Source organism: Pleurodeles waltl, chromosome 3_1, assembly GCF_031143425.1.
Source record: "Pleurodeles waltl isolate 20211129_DDA chromosome 3_1, aPleWal1.hap1.20221129, whole genome shotgun sequence".
NCBI classification, from domain to species: Eukaryota; Metazoa; Chordata; class Amphibia; order Caudata; family Salamandridae; genus Pleurodeles; species Pleurodeles waltl.
The window spans coordinates 1,840,244,921-1,840,258,255 of NC_090440.1; the positions used below are offsets into that span (position 1 = coordinate 1,840,244,921).

The 13,335-nt window shown below is 42.1% G+C and overlaps 1 protein-coding gene across 2 annotated transcripts; it reads left to right on the plus strand.

Annotated features, from left to right (window-relative positions):
* The first annotated feature begins 4,524 nt into the window (after nucleotides 1-4,524).
* LOC138283434 (gamma-crystallin M2-like) lies at nucleotides 4,525-13,110 on the plus strand. Of its 2 annotated transcripts, XM_069221388.1 has the most exons (3): nucleotides 4,525-4,556; nucleotides 9,263-9,505; nucleotides 12,781-13,110. In XM_069221388.1, the coding sequence occupies exons 1-3, from the start codon at nucleotides 4,548-4,550 to the stop codon at nucleotides 13,051-13,053; spliced, it is 525 nt and encodes a 174-aa protein (XP_069077489.1). In that variant the 5' UTR covers nucleotides 4,525-4,547; the 3' UTR covers nucleotides 13,054-13,110. The 2 variants fall into 2 exon arrangements, with proteins under 2 accessions (XP_069077489.1, XP_069077488.1); XM_069221387.1 differs by lacking the exon at nucleotides 4,525-4,556 and having other exon boundaries at nucleotides 9,248-9,505.
* The last annotated feature ends 225 nt before the right edge of the window (nucleotides 13,111-13,335 follow it).

Sequence of the window (13,335 nt, forward strand, 5' to 3'; positions counted from 1 at the left end):
TGGTGGCCGTGGCATGTTTGTTGTGTATGTGTGAATGTGTGTGTGACTGTATATGAGTGTGCATGTAGGTGTGCAGTTACGTGTGTGTGTCACCCTCGCACCCTCTTCCCAAATGTCTGTGTCTGAGTGTACAAAAATTGTCAATCTACCTACAGTACCAGGTAAAAGTGTGTACTTACAGTTGCTGTCATCGTCGCAGATTCCAGAGCCTTTGGGCAAGCAGGAGCAGCAGGAAGACGTTTAGTTCTGGCCTCATGGTGACTCCAGACAATGATGGCTTCCTGAAGGTGAGTGTCTCCTTTTATGCTGTTGTTTTCCGCCTGGGTTTCCATGGTGGTGCAACCGCAGTGGAAACCTTGGAGGTGTGCAACCTCCTAATCTGTCTGGTGGAAACATGGTCTCTGCCGGCCTGCAGGTGACAACCGTCATCTGTGGCGGCCAGACCATAGTGGCGGTGCCAGCAGTGCTTTGGCTGTATTCTGTTATTAATACCTCCATGGTCATAATTTGACGGTCTTCTCTGCCAGCCAGTTGGCGGTATGACCGCCACCACCATCATGGCGGTCCTGAGACTGCCAAACTCATAATGAGGCCCCAAATGTTCACAATAGTTGTTACTAGTACAACAGTGTGAGGGCATTGAATTCAATGATGATTTTCTACATATATTTCTGTTTGTGATTTAATATATAAAATGCATTAACAGTCAAAAATGAATATGTAACACAAAATGTACCTTTTTGATTGGCCACCATCAAGTATAAGGCCTGCACATGCACTCTGAAAATAATATACTAATGCTGTTTAAAAGTGCTTTCTCCTTTAAGAAGGGTTTGCTGTTTAGTTTAGTTGCTGAAATAAATTGAGTATTTCTTGTTCTCTGCTGGGCCTGAAGCTGAGCAAGGCCACCGCAAGAAGTTACCTTACTGCCATGTTTTAGCTAAAGTATCATTTGTATGTGCTCATGTTCACTGAATAACAAACTTCTTTTGTTTGAATCAGTGCATATAATCAATGCAATGTATTTATTTGGAGGGAAACGGCACAGCACGAAAATGTTGCCACATCTTTGTAACCAATGTCTAGTAGAAGCAAATCTGGAATATGCCAAACAAAAGGGCCTACAGATGAAAGATTGAAGAGAAAGTTACAGTGCTACATTTAATATAGCTTTCAATTATGTAAATAAAGCAGAAACCAACCAGTTTCTTGCTAATAATTATTGTATCACTCCAAATGCATTTCTGATATCCAATGTTTTTGTAATTGGGTGTTCTTTCTTAGCATGATATTTTCAGCCAATGAGAAATGTCCAGCATGTTTAATTTAATGTTTGAGATCCATTCATCTTTAGCTTATTCTTTCCTGATTTTCAGAAACTTCACTTTGTACCTTAGCGTGACCTTCATGCTTTGTCAGACACACTACTGACATTCTGGTGCTTTATTATTTTCTGAGTTTACCATGCCTGTTCAAATGCTGAACTAATGCTTTGATGGTTTAGTAATCTTCTAGTCCAAATTCTAAACCGTCCCCCTTTCCCTGTTTCCTATCCTGATGTCCCTCTAATGAAGCTATTGCTGTGTTGCTGATTACCTTAGAGATTGGGTAAATGTATCATCTGTGTATTGTTATTTGTCTTTTTTTTTCCAGGTACCAGCTGTTACTGTTTTAATAGTCGTGCTATTTTGATAGTGCCATAACAAGATGTTTTCTAAATTAATGTTACTAAAACTTTTGCATGAAGCCCAACATTCTAATGCTAATCTGAGGTTAGTGAGGTGTTTCCTCATGCAAATGTACTGATGTTAAACTGCTTGCTGAATAAATGTATTATATATCTCTTTCTTGATTATTGTTCTTGTTGCTTTGTTTAAACTAAGATTGTTTAGGACATATTGGTCAGCCTGTGATGTTTCTTTACTTGTACCATTTGGTCTTGAGACTAATTTTCATGGCCTTAGCTTTGTTAATATAGGGAAATAAACATTTTAATTTATACTAAAATGTGTAGTTATTTGTGGTTAAATTGGTCATAGTGCATTCTTTACTGATTCTTTGGTGATTGTTATTATTTAATGATGTTGTGTTATGTGACACCTAACAATATTAATTTAAATAAGTCAAAAGGTTCAAAAGGTTCATTTACCTTATAGCTGTGTCTGCTTACTATTATCATGACAAATTAGATAAGCCAAGGAAGTGTTCACAACAGTGCTTAATGCAACACACGTAAGCGATCACTTCTGTAAATATAGTGGGTTACTGTGTGCTGGAGTTGATGTCTTTAAATATGTCCTAAGTGTTTTTGATTAGAGATCAAAACACTGGCCTCCATTCCGAACAAAAGTTTTCATGTTTCTCTTATCACCAGTGTCGCAATGATCATCCACAATCTGGTGTATGAGGATAATCCTTTATTCAACCCCAGCAGGTACAAATACAAGAGGTGGACCTTTAATCACAACGCTACTTTTCCTTCTTTATCACCGATAACCGTCCACTCACTTTACAAGATAACATTCTCCCACTTAGTATTACATCCCGAACATTCCAGTGTAGAACATGAGAATCAAATGTTCTATATTCCATTACCACAGTTGGCGCTGGAAGCCAAGCAGAACAAGACAGCAACTACGGAGCTATACACAAGAGGCTCTGAATCACTGATAAACTGTGTCTGGTTATTAGGAAAGCTAATTGCTGAATGGGAATAGAGATATATACTCAGTAACCTGAAGCCCATCTCCCCATTTCAGTTAAGGGGTAAAGGGCCAGATGTAGCAAAGGTTTTTACCAATTCTGTGTCTATGGGAAAATGTGTTCGTACATATGGCCCAAAGAGCGGATAATTTCACTGCTCTGGAAGAAGTCAGGAGACTCCTTTCACAAGCACCTCAAGTGTCAATTTTGCTGACAAGTGGAAGCGACCACAATATTACCTAGATTTAAGACGCAGTACGCTGTGTTACACCTGGAGCACATTATGGGGGTCATTCTGACCCTGGCGGTCTTGGACCGCCAGGGCCACGAATGACGGAAGCACCGCCAACAGGCTGGCGGTGCTTCAATCCCCATTCCGACCGCGGCGGTAAAGCCGCGGTCGGATTGCCGGGGCCGGCGGTCATACGCCGTTTTTGCCACGGCTGGGAGAATCTGCCAGGGCAGCGCTGCAAGCAGCGCTGCCCTGGGGATTCTGAGCCCCGTACCGCCAGCCTGTTTCTGGCGGTTTTCACCGCCAGGAAGAGGCTGGCGGTAACGGGTGTCCTGGGACCCTTTGGGGCCCCTGCACTGCCCATGCCACAGGCATGGGCAGTGCAGGGGCCCCGGCCTGCTTTTCACTGTCTGCATGGCAGACAGTGAAAACCGCGACGGGTGCAACTGCACCCATCGCACCGCCGCAACACCGCCGGCTCCATTCGGAGCCGGCTCCTGTGTTGGGGCCTCATTCCGCTGGGCCGGCAGGCGCTAACTTGGTTAGCGCCCGCTGGCCCAGCGGGAATGCCAGAATGGGGGCCGCGGAATTTTGGCCGCGTGGCAGCCAAATAGCAGTTTCCGTCTGGCAGGCGGCGGTAGCCGCCCGCCAGAGTTGGAATCACCCCCTATATCTAAGTCAATTTGAGGAAATGAAATGATTACTGCCTCATGCTATTTGCCCTACAAGGAGAGCTGATGTATGATTCCAGATTTCAATTATGTCGTTGGTCAAATTGTAGTTGATAGCTTCTATGTACAGATGTGCAATTAGTCAGGTGCCATGCAAAGGACAGCCATATATCTTGTCCTACAGGCTGTCCCTATGCCCTAAGCACTAGTGTCCTGCTGGTCAGTACCTATAAGCGAATGTGGACCCTTCCGCTTAGTGCATATTCAGATGAGGACACTAGCACAGACCAACAGGTAATATTATTTAAAAAAAATCTGAAGGTGCATATGCAGGCTCAAATTTTTAATAATAGTCAACTGTATATGACTCTGTGGCAGCATTATTTATGATTCAACACTGGTTTGTGGTGATCTGTCGTGAGCACTCATTCCACAGTAGGTATGACCTAGTAATTGCACATTTAAGGAATTTTACATGTGCCTATCAAATATTTTTTTCTGCTGGTGACTTGCATAACATTCAGCTTGTTTTTAATTTGTTCATCTCTTGTTCTGTGGCCACGATTGCAGAAGTCCTACTAGAGGGCACTGACAAAAACTTTTGCATTTTAGCTTTCTCTACCTCGCTTTGCTCCCCGAAGTTTCACTCGCACTAATGCATGAATCAGCAGGTGAGGGACCCTGGCTTAGCCGACAATTCAAAAGTTCATTCTTTGCTATGGATGACCCTTGACCCTTCTGGTCGTGTTACACTGAAGCTAGTAGAACGACAAAAGGACTTCCCCATACCAAAACGCATTTGAAAAAAAAAAAAACTATACGTTTTGCTTCATCAGCAGAAAATACTCTTTGTTGAACTCGCATCCCCCTCCCTCAGAAGAGTATATAACGTCTGTTACCTGTCTGTCCTGAATTATACCGGCTGAACGACAGCAGTCACCATGGGAAAGGTAGGACCACGGCTTCTGTAACATTCTCTGTGTAACCACTTCTGAGCTCTCATTTTCTAAATCTCTATATGTCGACGTAAAGAACCGTTGGAAACTACATACTGATCAGGTGTGCTGAGCTTATTACGCACAACATTTTGATATATTTAATTGGACCACATTAAAAAACTCGGCATCCATGCTGGTCAGCTTCGGGCTCCACAAGTATCTTCTTTTGGTGAGAAAAATCAGCATGTGGAATTTACAATGTGTGCAGTTAAGCACGAGACATAGATGATTTTATTTGTATTACTTTTGATACAGATTGCGATAGAGTGCCTTTCTAAGTATTCAAAACTCACCTGAATGAAAACTGCATAGGTACATTGAAGGAGTGGTTTAACTGTACAGAGGAAGGGTCATAACATTCTGGAGTTAATTTTGGTGTTAATTCAGATTGTGGGGGTAGTCAAAGGAGACAACTGTTGACAGGACAGAAGGCTGAACCCTAACCCTATGAACGAAGGCTGTCTGGGTAGTGCCAACCCAAGCGGCCAAAGGCTATGCCTGGAATAGTGCTTTCAGTAGGAATATAGGAGCTCAGGTACTCGTTACCAGAGCACCTGTTTGCTACTAAGAAGTGCTGATGCTCTTCCGTTCGAAGTATTGCACGAGTACAGAGAAGTGCTTGTATACTCCCTTTCAAGCTAACAATGTTCAGGTACTCAGTACCAGACAGTACCTGCCAGTTTTAAGCACTGGCCTGGAATAGGAAGAACTACGACAACTGTCTCGAAAGATAAGACAATGATATTACTTGCGCCCAGTTTCAGTGCCGAGTTAAAATGGAGCAGGAGTGGGAGCGACCAAGAAGGGGGGGTCCGTAGGCAGCAGTAAAGGGAATGGGGACCAGAGGATGCTGAGTGAACGCAAATATCCAAATGAAAACAAAACAGAGGGGCAACTGGAGTGAAACAGAATAATACAGGACACCAGCTGAGTGAGGCTAAAGGATGGAGTGTGTTTGATGAAGGCCGGCTGCACGTCCTACCGAGACCCTTATGTGCCCTCGGCTACGGCAGACTTGGAAGCATTGTTGTATTACATGTCTTATCCTTATGAGTCTCAGAAAATGACACATCTATAGCAATCCTCTCTAAATCAGACAGGCCGGTGCTGCATGTTGCGTTTTAGTGCTGGTTTGGGTGACGTCAGGAGTTTCCACCCAAGTTATGAGATCCACAGTAATACTGGATGTGTTAATATGACTTGTGATATTATTGCATTGGTTTCCGTGGACAGGCCCTCTCGGTCAACATTGAGCAGTTATCCGAATGAAAAGTTCCTGATTTGAAAGAACATTAATTGGTGCCAAAGCAACCTATGAAAAGGGGCCTCAGGGGTTACTTTAAATCTCCTGGTAATAATGCAACCTGCAATTATCGATATTCATTCTGTTGGTAACACTGGCTGTTTTATTACGAGTACCCGTAATTACCTCAAGATACATAATTGAGGCCACTGAAAGGATGAGAGAAAGAAATATTGTTGCCGTGGCCAGACCTCAAGAGTGCAAAGGGCAAGGCTCTGATGACAGAAACCACACATGTATTCAGGAATCGTTTTTTACAATCAATGCACTCCACATGTTGCTGTTAACACCAATAAATAACCAACATATTATACGTTATATGCTACACTGTTAAATGCTTAAAAAGCCCACTCATTCCGTGGGAGATTGGAGGCAAAGCACCTCATAACCTGAGATACTTAGCATCCAAAGGCATTGCACAAGAGTGTAGCCTGCACCCAAAAATCCTTTTCGTCAGTTCTGGCTCAGGAGTGAAAGGGGGTTGTCAGTAGGCCTTGGTCGGAATAGTTGAACTGTCAGCCAGAGGGAGTAAGTAGAGAACTGCTCTCTCAGACAAAGGTTTGGATTTAAAAAACATGTGAACCAGAAAAGACATTTAAGTTTAATAGGTTCTACTCACAGAGGTATTTTTGGCTGTAAACATAGGCTTATGGCAAAAGGACCTTTTCTATTTAAGCTAGGAATTGGCAAAGGTAGTTTCCCTGGCGTAAATTCATTTACTAAAGCAGATTTCTCCACCACGAGTGCAGAGAAATTCACAGTAGTAAATTGCACTGGAGGGTTGTGAAGTGGGTTCCAAAGCGTGCAACGCTCACAGTCCTGTATTCTCAAAACTCCTCTTCTACCTCTTTCTACCTTGGAAATGGGCAGAGATTTACTCTGGACAAAAGTAGGATGGGAAGGAGAACTGATCACCCCATATTGCCTGGGGTGTAGGGAAGTAATTTTTCCCAAAGAGAAAAAAGTGCATTTGCACAGGAGGATCCATTCCCCGTTTGTAGTCTTCTGTGCTTAGCAGAAATTTGCACCGCGGGACTAGAAGGCCACTGGAATAGAAACATGACATTTCCACTTGTAAGCCTGGACATGTGTATCTGACACAGCCTTGCATGGAATGTTACTGATGGGAATATTTGTGAATACCAAAAGAACAATGTAAAAGTAATTTGCATCCATACATCCATACTTTTTTATGAATAAGGCCCAATGTGTTTCTGTGGAGAAAACCGGTGGAGGGGAGGCAGGCCAGAAGAAGGCGTGGTTACATTTTGAGGACCAGCAGCATTCTTGCCACAGAGTTATGAAAACATCACAGGGGGCAGGGTGTAACTGGGTATGTCAAGATAAATGCACCGGCCTTCCAAATCCAGATGGGAAGAAACACCTGCATTAACTGCTGTGAATTGAGTTGAAAGAAAGAGGCCTCGACCATAGCGCCAAACTGCGTACTGCGGGAGAGGGTGGTGTCCATCATTTTATTAGACAGTATTAACATTTTTGCAAGCGTGATGTTGCTTTTAGCTGTTTCTGAATAACGATTGCAAGACTAGAGGAGAAAAAAGATGATGAAGAGAAGAGGTTGTTAGAGGGCAATGGTATAATGTGAGATAAAAAAGTTAAAGTCCAGCATTAGAGCCTTAGGACTTTAATGTCTTTTGGGTATTGTAAAAGCTCATTTGTTGGGCTTACATTTTCTGCAAAGTTAAAACCACCATGGGTCAGATTTGTATTTACTGTCCTTTTTCAAAAAAGGCTCAAAGATTTAGGGAAGCAACATTTAAGCATTAAAGGTGAATACAAGTAACCATTGGTAGGTTGTTTGTAGCCTTATCTTGTATAGATAACATTAAGCATTCCAATTGGTTCTGGTGGAGTTGGTCAGGTTTTAGAAGAGTGTTTCGAAGAATAATGCACAAAACAGGATACTCATCTATTATGGAAATATTTATGTTATGATATATCATTATTGAGAACTTGTTTTACTCCTTCCCTTTACTGAAAAATAGAAATGGCCCTGTTGACATAGTTGGTGTTTTCATGATCTAGTGGCCTTGGGCATATATGAACTCTTGCTTTTCCAAAGGGCATACATACTATTGGGTACTGGTCTTACAAGCCTATCTAGTGTGTGTCTCCAGTAGCAATAGGACACATTGATTTTCTTAAAACAGGGGTATCCACCGTGCAGGCAGGAGGTATGGATCTGTAAAATTCAGAATAGCCTCATAAAATAACTGTTTACACAATTTATGTACGTCAAACTCTTTTACATGATTAGTGATTATTCTAAATCGCTGGAAAGAATCTGGGTCTACATATGATACTCAAGGCTAAAAGGACCTTGAATTGTACCCCATTTACAGTCAGCCAAGTTCCCCTTCATCCATCTCAGGATGTACAGAAATCTAAGTTTAGTAACAGGAAATTAATACAGAAACCTTGCGGGCTCTTCCTGTATATAGTCCATATGCATCATTCAGCCAAGACCATGACAATGGATGATCTCTCCTGATGTGACGGTTTTCATGCCTTTCTATATTTTCCTAATTCCTTAATGAATTGATTGGCAAGACCCTGAAAACTCAGCCCTGAATACAGTCTCACTCTGTGGCCAAGGAGGAGCCCCTGTAAAAATAATTTTGAGTTCTTGCTATTTGCGTTCATTGGTGGAGAAGTGGCTCAGATAGATTATTATTATTCACTAGTCTGGTGGGATTACTCTTGTGGAGTAGCAACTTTACCTTTCTTTTTTAAAATGAAAAATCTTTTCTTCTGAGAGAGTTTTCAATTAACTGTAGAGTTGGACTTTGTTTGGTACATATGCAGCTAAGGCACATGCCTTTTAGGGCATCACTTGTTAGCAAGTATCCCGATAACATGTACATGATTATGCTGTTGAATCTTGCTCTGGTTATATATGTGAAATAGTTGCTGGCGATAGGGTGGTGTTTACCGCCCTAAACATAAGACCATGGTATGCTGTTGTAATTTTATGAAACAACGTCCTCTGTATTGAAATTTACAGAAAAAATAGATGTCCATCAGTGACATTATGAAGAGAACTCCTTATACTTTCTTGAGCCAGTTGTGGTAAGAATGATGACTCCATATGTGAATGGGTTTGCTTGTTTCTTAAAGCATTTTGCTCCACAAATTCCCCTTCAGAAACAGAGTCACCCATATGCAGTCACTGGCATAGATCTATGACAATTACTGCATTCTGTGAAAGAGTAAACATGTAAAAAAGGAGACCTCCACACCGTGCCGAAAAAGTATGCGTACTGTTGACATTTATGTTATTCTCAGTGTGGTTAGTAGTATACGCCATGGACTGAATCTTATGTCTTCACTGCAGATCACCTTCTACGAGGACAAGAACTATGGGGGGCGCTCATACGAGTGCAACTCTGACTGTTCCGACCTGAACTCTTACTTCAGCCGCTGCAGTTCTCTCCGAGTCCACAGTGGTTGTTGGATGCTCTATGAGCACCCAAATTACTTGGGACGCCAGTACTACCTGAGAAGGGGGGAGTACCCCGAGTACCAACGATGGATGGGATACAATGACTCCATTAGGTCCTGTAGGATGATCCCAGAGGTAAGCCCTGTTATATATTTCCATTTTGAAAATCCCAATCACTACTGCTATGAGGATGAGTAGCTGGCCAGCACTCTGCCTATTTGTGAGGGTGTCACTGACAGGGTAGCACGGTGTAGTAGTGTAAGATGAATGTACATTACCTGAGCTTCCACATTCAATTATTCCCACAGCTGAGTTGGGCTAAGACTACTGGTTATCTCGGTATCGTTAATGTAAGTGATCTCACACTGGGCCTTTAGTCTGCTTGAGGTGTTTTAGGATTCAGAGGGATTAACACTAATGCAATACATTTAAGAGATGAATAGGGTCTCGGGAAAGGTTACCCATCATTTTTCTAAACTAATTTTCACTAGAAGAGCCGGGCAGGCATGAAGATATAATAAATCACAAAAAAAATAGTGTGAATTGTTTATCATTAATGAAAGTAAATTCAAAGTATATAAAACAGCTGTATTGAAATAAACTGCATCGTAATTACTAATAACTGTGAAAAAAAACAAAAGTTAAAACTGGAAAATACACCAGAAAGACTAGTTTATAAAATGTCCGGGCCAACTTGATGGCCCAGTCAAAAGCTTCCTAAAGACTTGAGACAGGAAAATAGCCAATATCAGAGGTTTTGATTACTAATGCCTGTCTTACAGAAAAGCAGAGCAGGGCTCCAATGATGAGCATAAGGTTAATCGCTAATTCTCAATGTCAGTGTACTGGCAGAACACTCGTAGAAGCTTTTACTCGGAAGTATCAATAGCGAAGCAGATGCAGTGGAACTGGGACCTAAGGGCCAGTAACTGTGGCTGTATTTTGCTACTCACCCAGTAGACGGAACACGAGGGGCTATCTACCATGCTTGCACCAGGGCCTACGTCGTTCTAGGTATGCTATTGCCAGTGGTGATCACTGACAGTGGTGGAGTGTAACACCTGCCAGGAGTTCACCCTATTTGCTTTAAAATTTGCGCCACTGATACTCACTCACTCTCAAATGTAATCACATTCCCCTCACTCTCACATTCTCTCATGTACTCATTCTCACTCACTGTTACTCACTTACAAACATACTAACAAATACTCATGCTTTCACACTCACTCGCCCTAGGCCTGGTGCAACTGCACCTGCTGCACCATGGATGTCTCCACCCTTGGCTCACTTCCACTCCCTGTCACAATCTCCAGTCACTCACTTCTTCGAGCACACTCACAATCCTTCACTCACTTCTTCATACTCATTTTCACTTATTCGCACACTCAAACTCAGATTCTCACTCACTTTCACTCACATTGACACTTGCAAACATACTCACACTCACTTTCACTCATTTCCATCCAGTTTCAATCACTCACAAGCACCCCGTGAAACACATAGATACATTAACAGAGAACCATTTTTTATTTACCTCGCTTCCTTTGCTGCAGAGCAGGAATCTGGTGTTGGACACTGGAACCTTCAAGCCATGATTCCTAACGAGGAGCCAACCAGCTCTTCTTGGTAGAACTGGAAGCAAAGCCCTATCAGAAGCTGGAACAGAGTTGAAGATCCTGCTTTTACTGCTCTGTGTTGCTCCTCGTTGGCCTCAGAGATGCACTGATGTGAGCCCTGACCGCCACATATTAGCTGATGTACTGTGCTCCCTGAGGCGTGTGCACTATGTCTGCTAAATAAAATGGATTGTGCCTGTGTGAGTGGACCATAATTGAACTTCAGCCCTCAGACATGCACAATCCAGACATCCACCTACACAGTGTTGGGTTTTAACAGCACTCTGTGGCTGGATCATAGTTCGGCACTCCCAACGCCTCTCAGACCCTCTCAGCCTCAGAGGGCTGGCCATACAAAGTTGTGTATTCATGAACACTGCTAAATTAAATATTGCACAGTGTCGGGACTCGAAGAGGCAAAGTGCAGGATGTGGGGCCTCACTGGAGGTAGGGGAGCTGAGCCCTGGAGCCCCTGCCAAGGAGCCACCAGCGCATTTCTGAAGCATGGCAGTCTCTCCGGTAGGCATAGTTTTATGCCATCTAAAATGTGGTCGAGTTTGAACAGCTTGGAACGTTATTGCAAATTCCGTCAGGTTTGAAAACCCTTAAAAAAAGCGAATCATGGATTGTCCTGGGTGTAACTACCCCCCATCTTTTCAAACTAGGCACCAGACGCTTTCATGATATTTGCTCACCTATATGCCTAATCTCACGTGACACACCTTCTGACTCCTACAAATGGCTTTCCTTGCCAAACTGCTTTCCTACCTCTTTATCCTCCCAGTTGATGACTTATGGAAACACACACTGGGGTCCTATGGTTGTGCACAGAGTCTTTCCACATCACTCCTCACCTCGATGTTTATGTTTTATTATTCAGATAACAAATGATAGCAAAGGCTTGTAAAATGGCAACAGAAAGGGTAAACTTCATTTTAATCTGATAGAAGAAAACACAATTTACATAACTTTTACATTGTAGAGGTATTATACGACTGCCAATGAATGGTTACTTATGACACACTGAGTATTTCACAAAAAGCTTGTAACTGTTAATAGTTAAGTCTTCAGTGTTAAAACTTGCTGCGTTTGGGATTTTCTGAAAATAAGACTGCAGCTACTTCCTGAAATGTGGGAAGGAACTGGCCAATCTCAGGGCTACTTACACAGTGCTGCCACCTGGATGCTTATTTGCAAGTTGAAACATGGCCAATTAATACTGACACAGGCTATGAAAATCTTAAGGTTTCCAGGAACCAGGAAAAGTTACACTCTCTGCCCATTGAAAATTGCATTTTACAATTATATGGGCAGCAGGTGGAAGCTCTATCTACACACAGACTTTAGTCAGCATTGTGGCTGCACTTGCATTGAGAATTTGTTTAAAAAACGAAATCGCAGGATGTAGGATACATCTCATAATTGTAAATGTTCTGGAGGAACAGCAAAGAATCAATAGATCTCCTTTACACTGTTTGGAAGGTCCCTCCAGCATTGTTTGTACATAACAGATTGAGTATGATGATCTGGAACACTGCAGAATTCTAATGTGAATATAGAAATAGATAGGTCCAGGCGATTGAGCATTGAACTCCCTTTTTCTGTATGATAATGCTGTATCTCAAGGTTTAGGAAAACACCATCAGTACGTAGGACAAGAAGCAAGTAGTCCAGTCTAGGGCACATCAAAAAGATGAAGGCAATGAATGACACACAGTGAATATCCAACAAAAGCAATAACAAGACCACTCAATAACTTTACTATGTTTCATTTTTATGACTTTGCTAATACAGCACCGAGGATCTTTCAGAATAAGGCTGTATGAGAGAAGCAACTTCGGAGGCCAGATGATGGATTTTACAGATGACTGCCCAAATGTTTATGATCGGTTCAACTTCAATGACATCCACTCCTGCAAAGTAAATGATGGGCATTGGATCTCCTATGAAGAGCCCAACTACATGGGACGTCAGTACTATATGAGACCCGGAGACTACAGGCAATATAGTGACTGGGGTGCCGCCAGCCCAAGGGTTGGCTCTTTCAGACAAGTAAATTATATGTAATGTGCTTACAAAATAATCGCCTATTTCAATTTAATATTGGAAAACACTTAATAAAATTCATTCTTATTAAACAAAAGTCTGTCTATTAAAAATGACCAACATTAAAGATATATTCACTTTTATTTGAAACACAAGCAGCATTTGGCACACACAAATATGGTCTTACTCTTTTTGCAGATGGGTTCCTTCTATGGGTCTGTGATCGTATGAGATCAGTGTGTTTAGTCTATAATTTTCATGGAATTATGGCTGTAAATTAGATTTTAACAACCACAAGGAATC

What these genes read in the sequence shown, in the direction of transcription:
- LOC138283434 (XM_069221387.1), top strand. Translation starts at nt 9,248, where the DNA reads ATGTCTTCACTGCAGATCACCTTCTACGAGGACAAGAACTATGGGGGG. An exon ending in CCTGTAGGATGATCCCAGAG is followed by an intron (nt 9,506 to 12,780) that starts GTAAGCCCTGTT and finishes TTGCTAATACAG; the next exon opens with CACCGAGGATCTTTCAGAAT.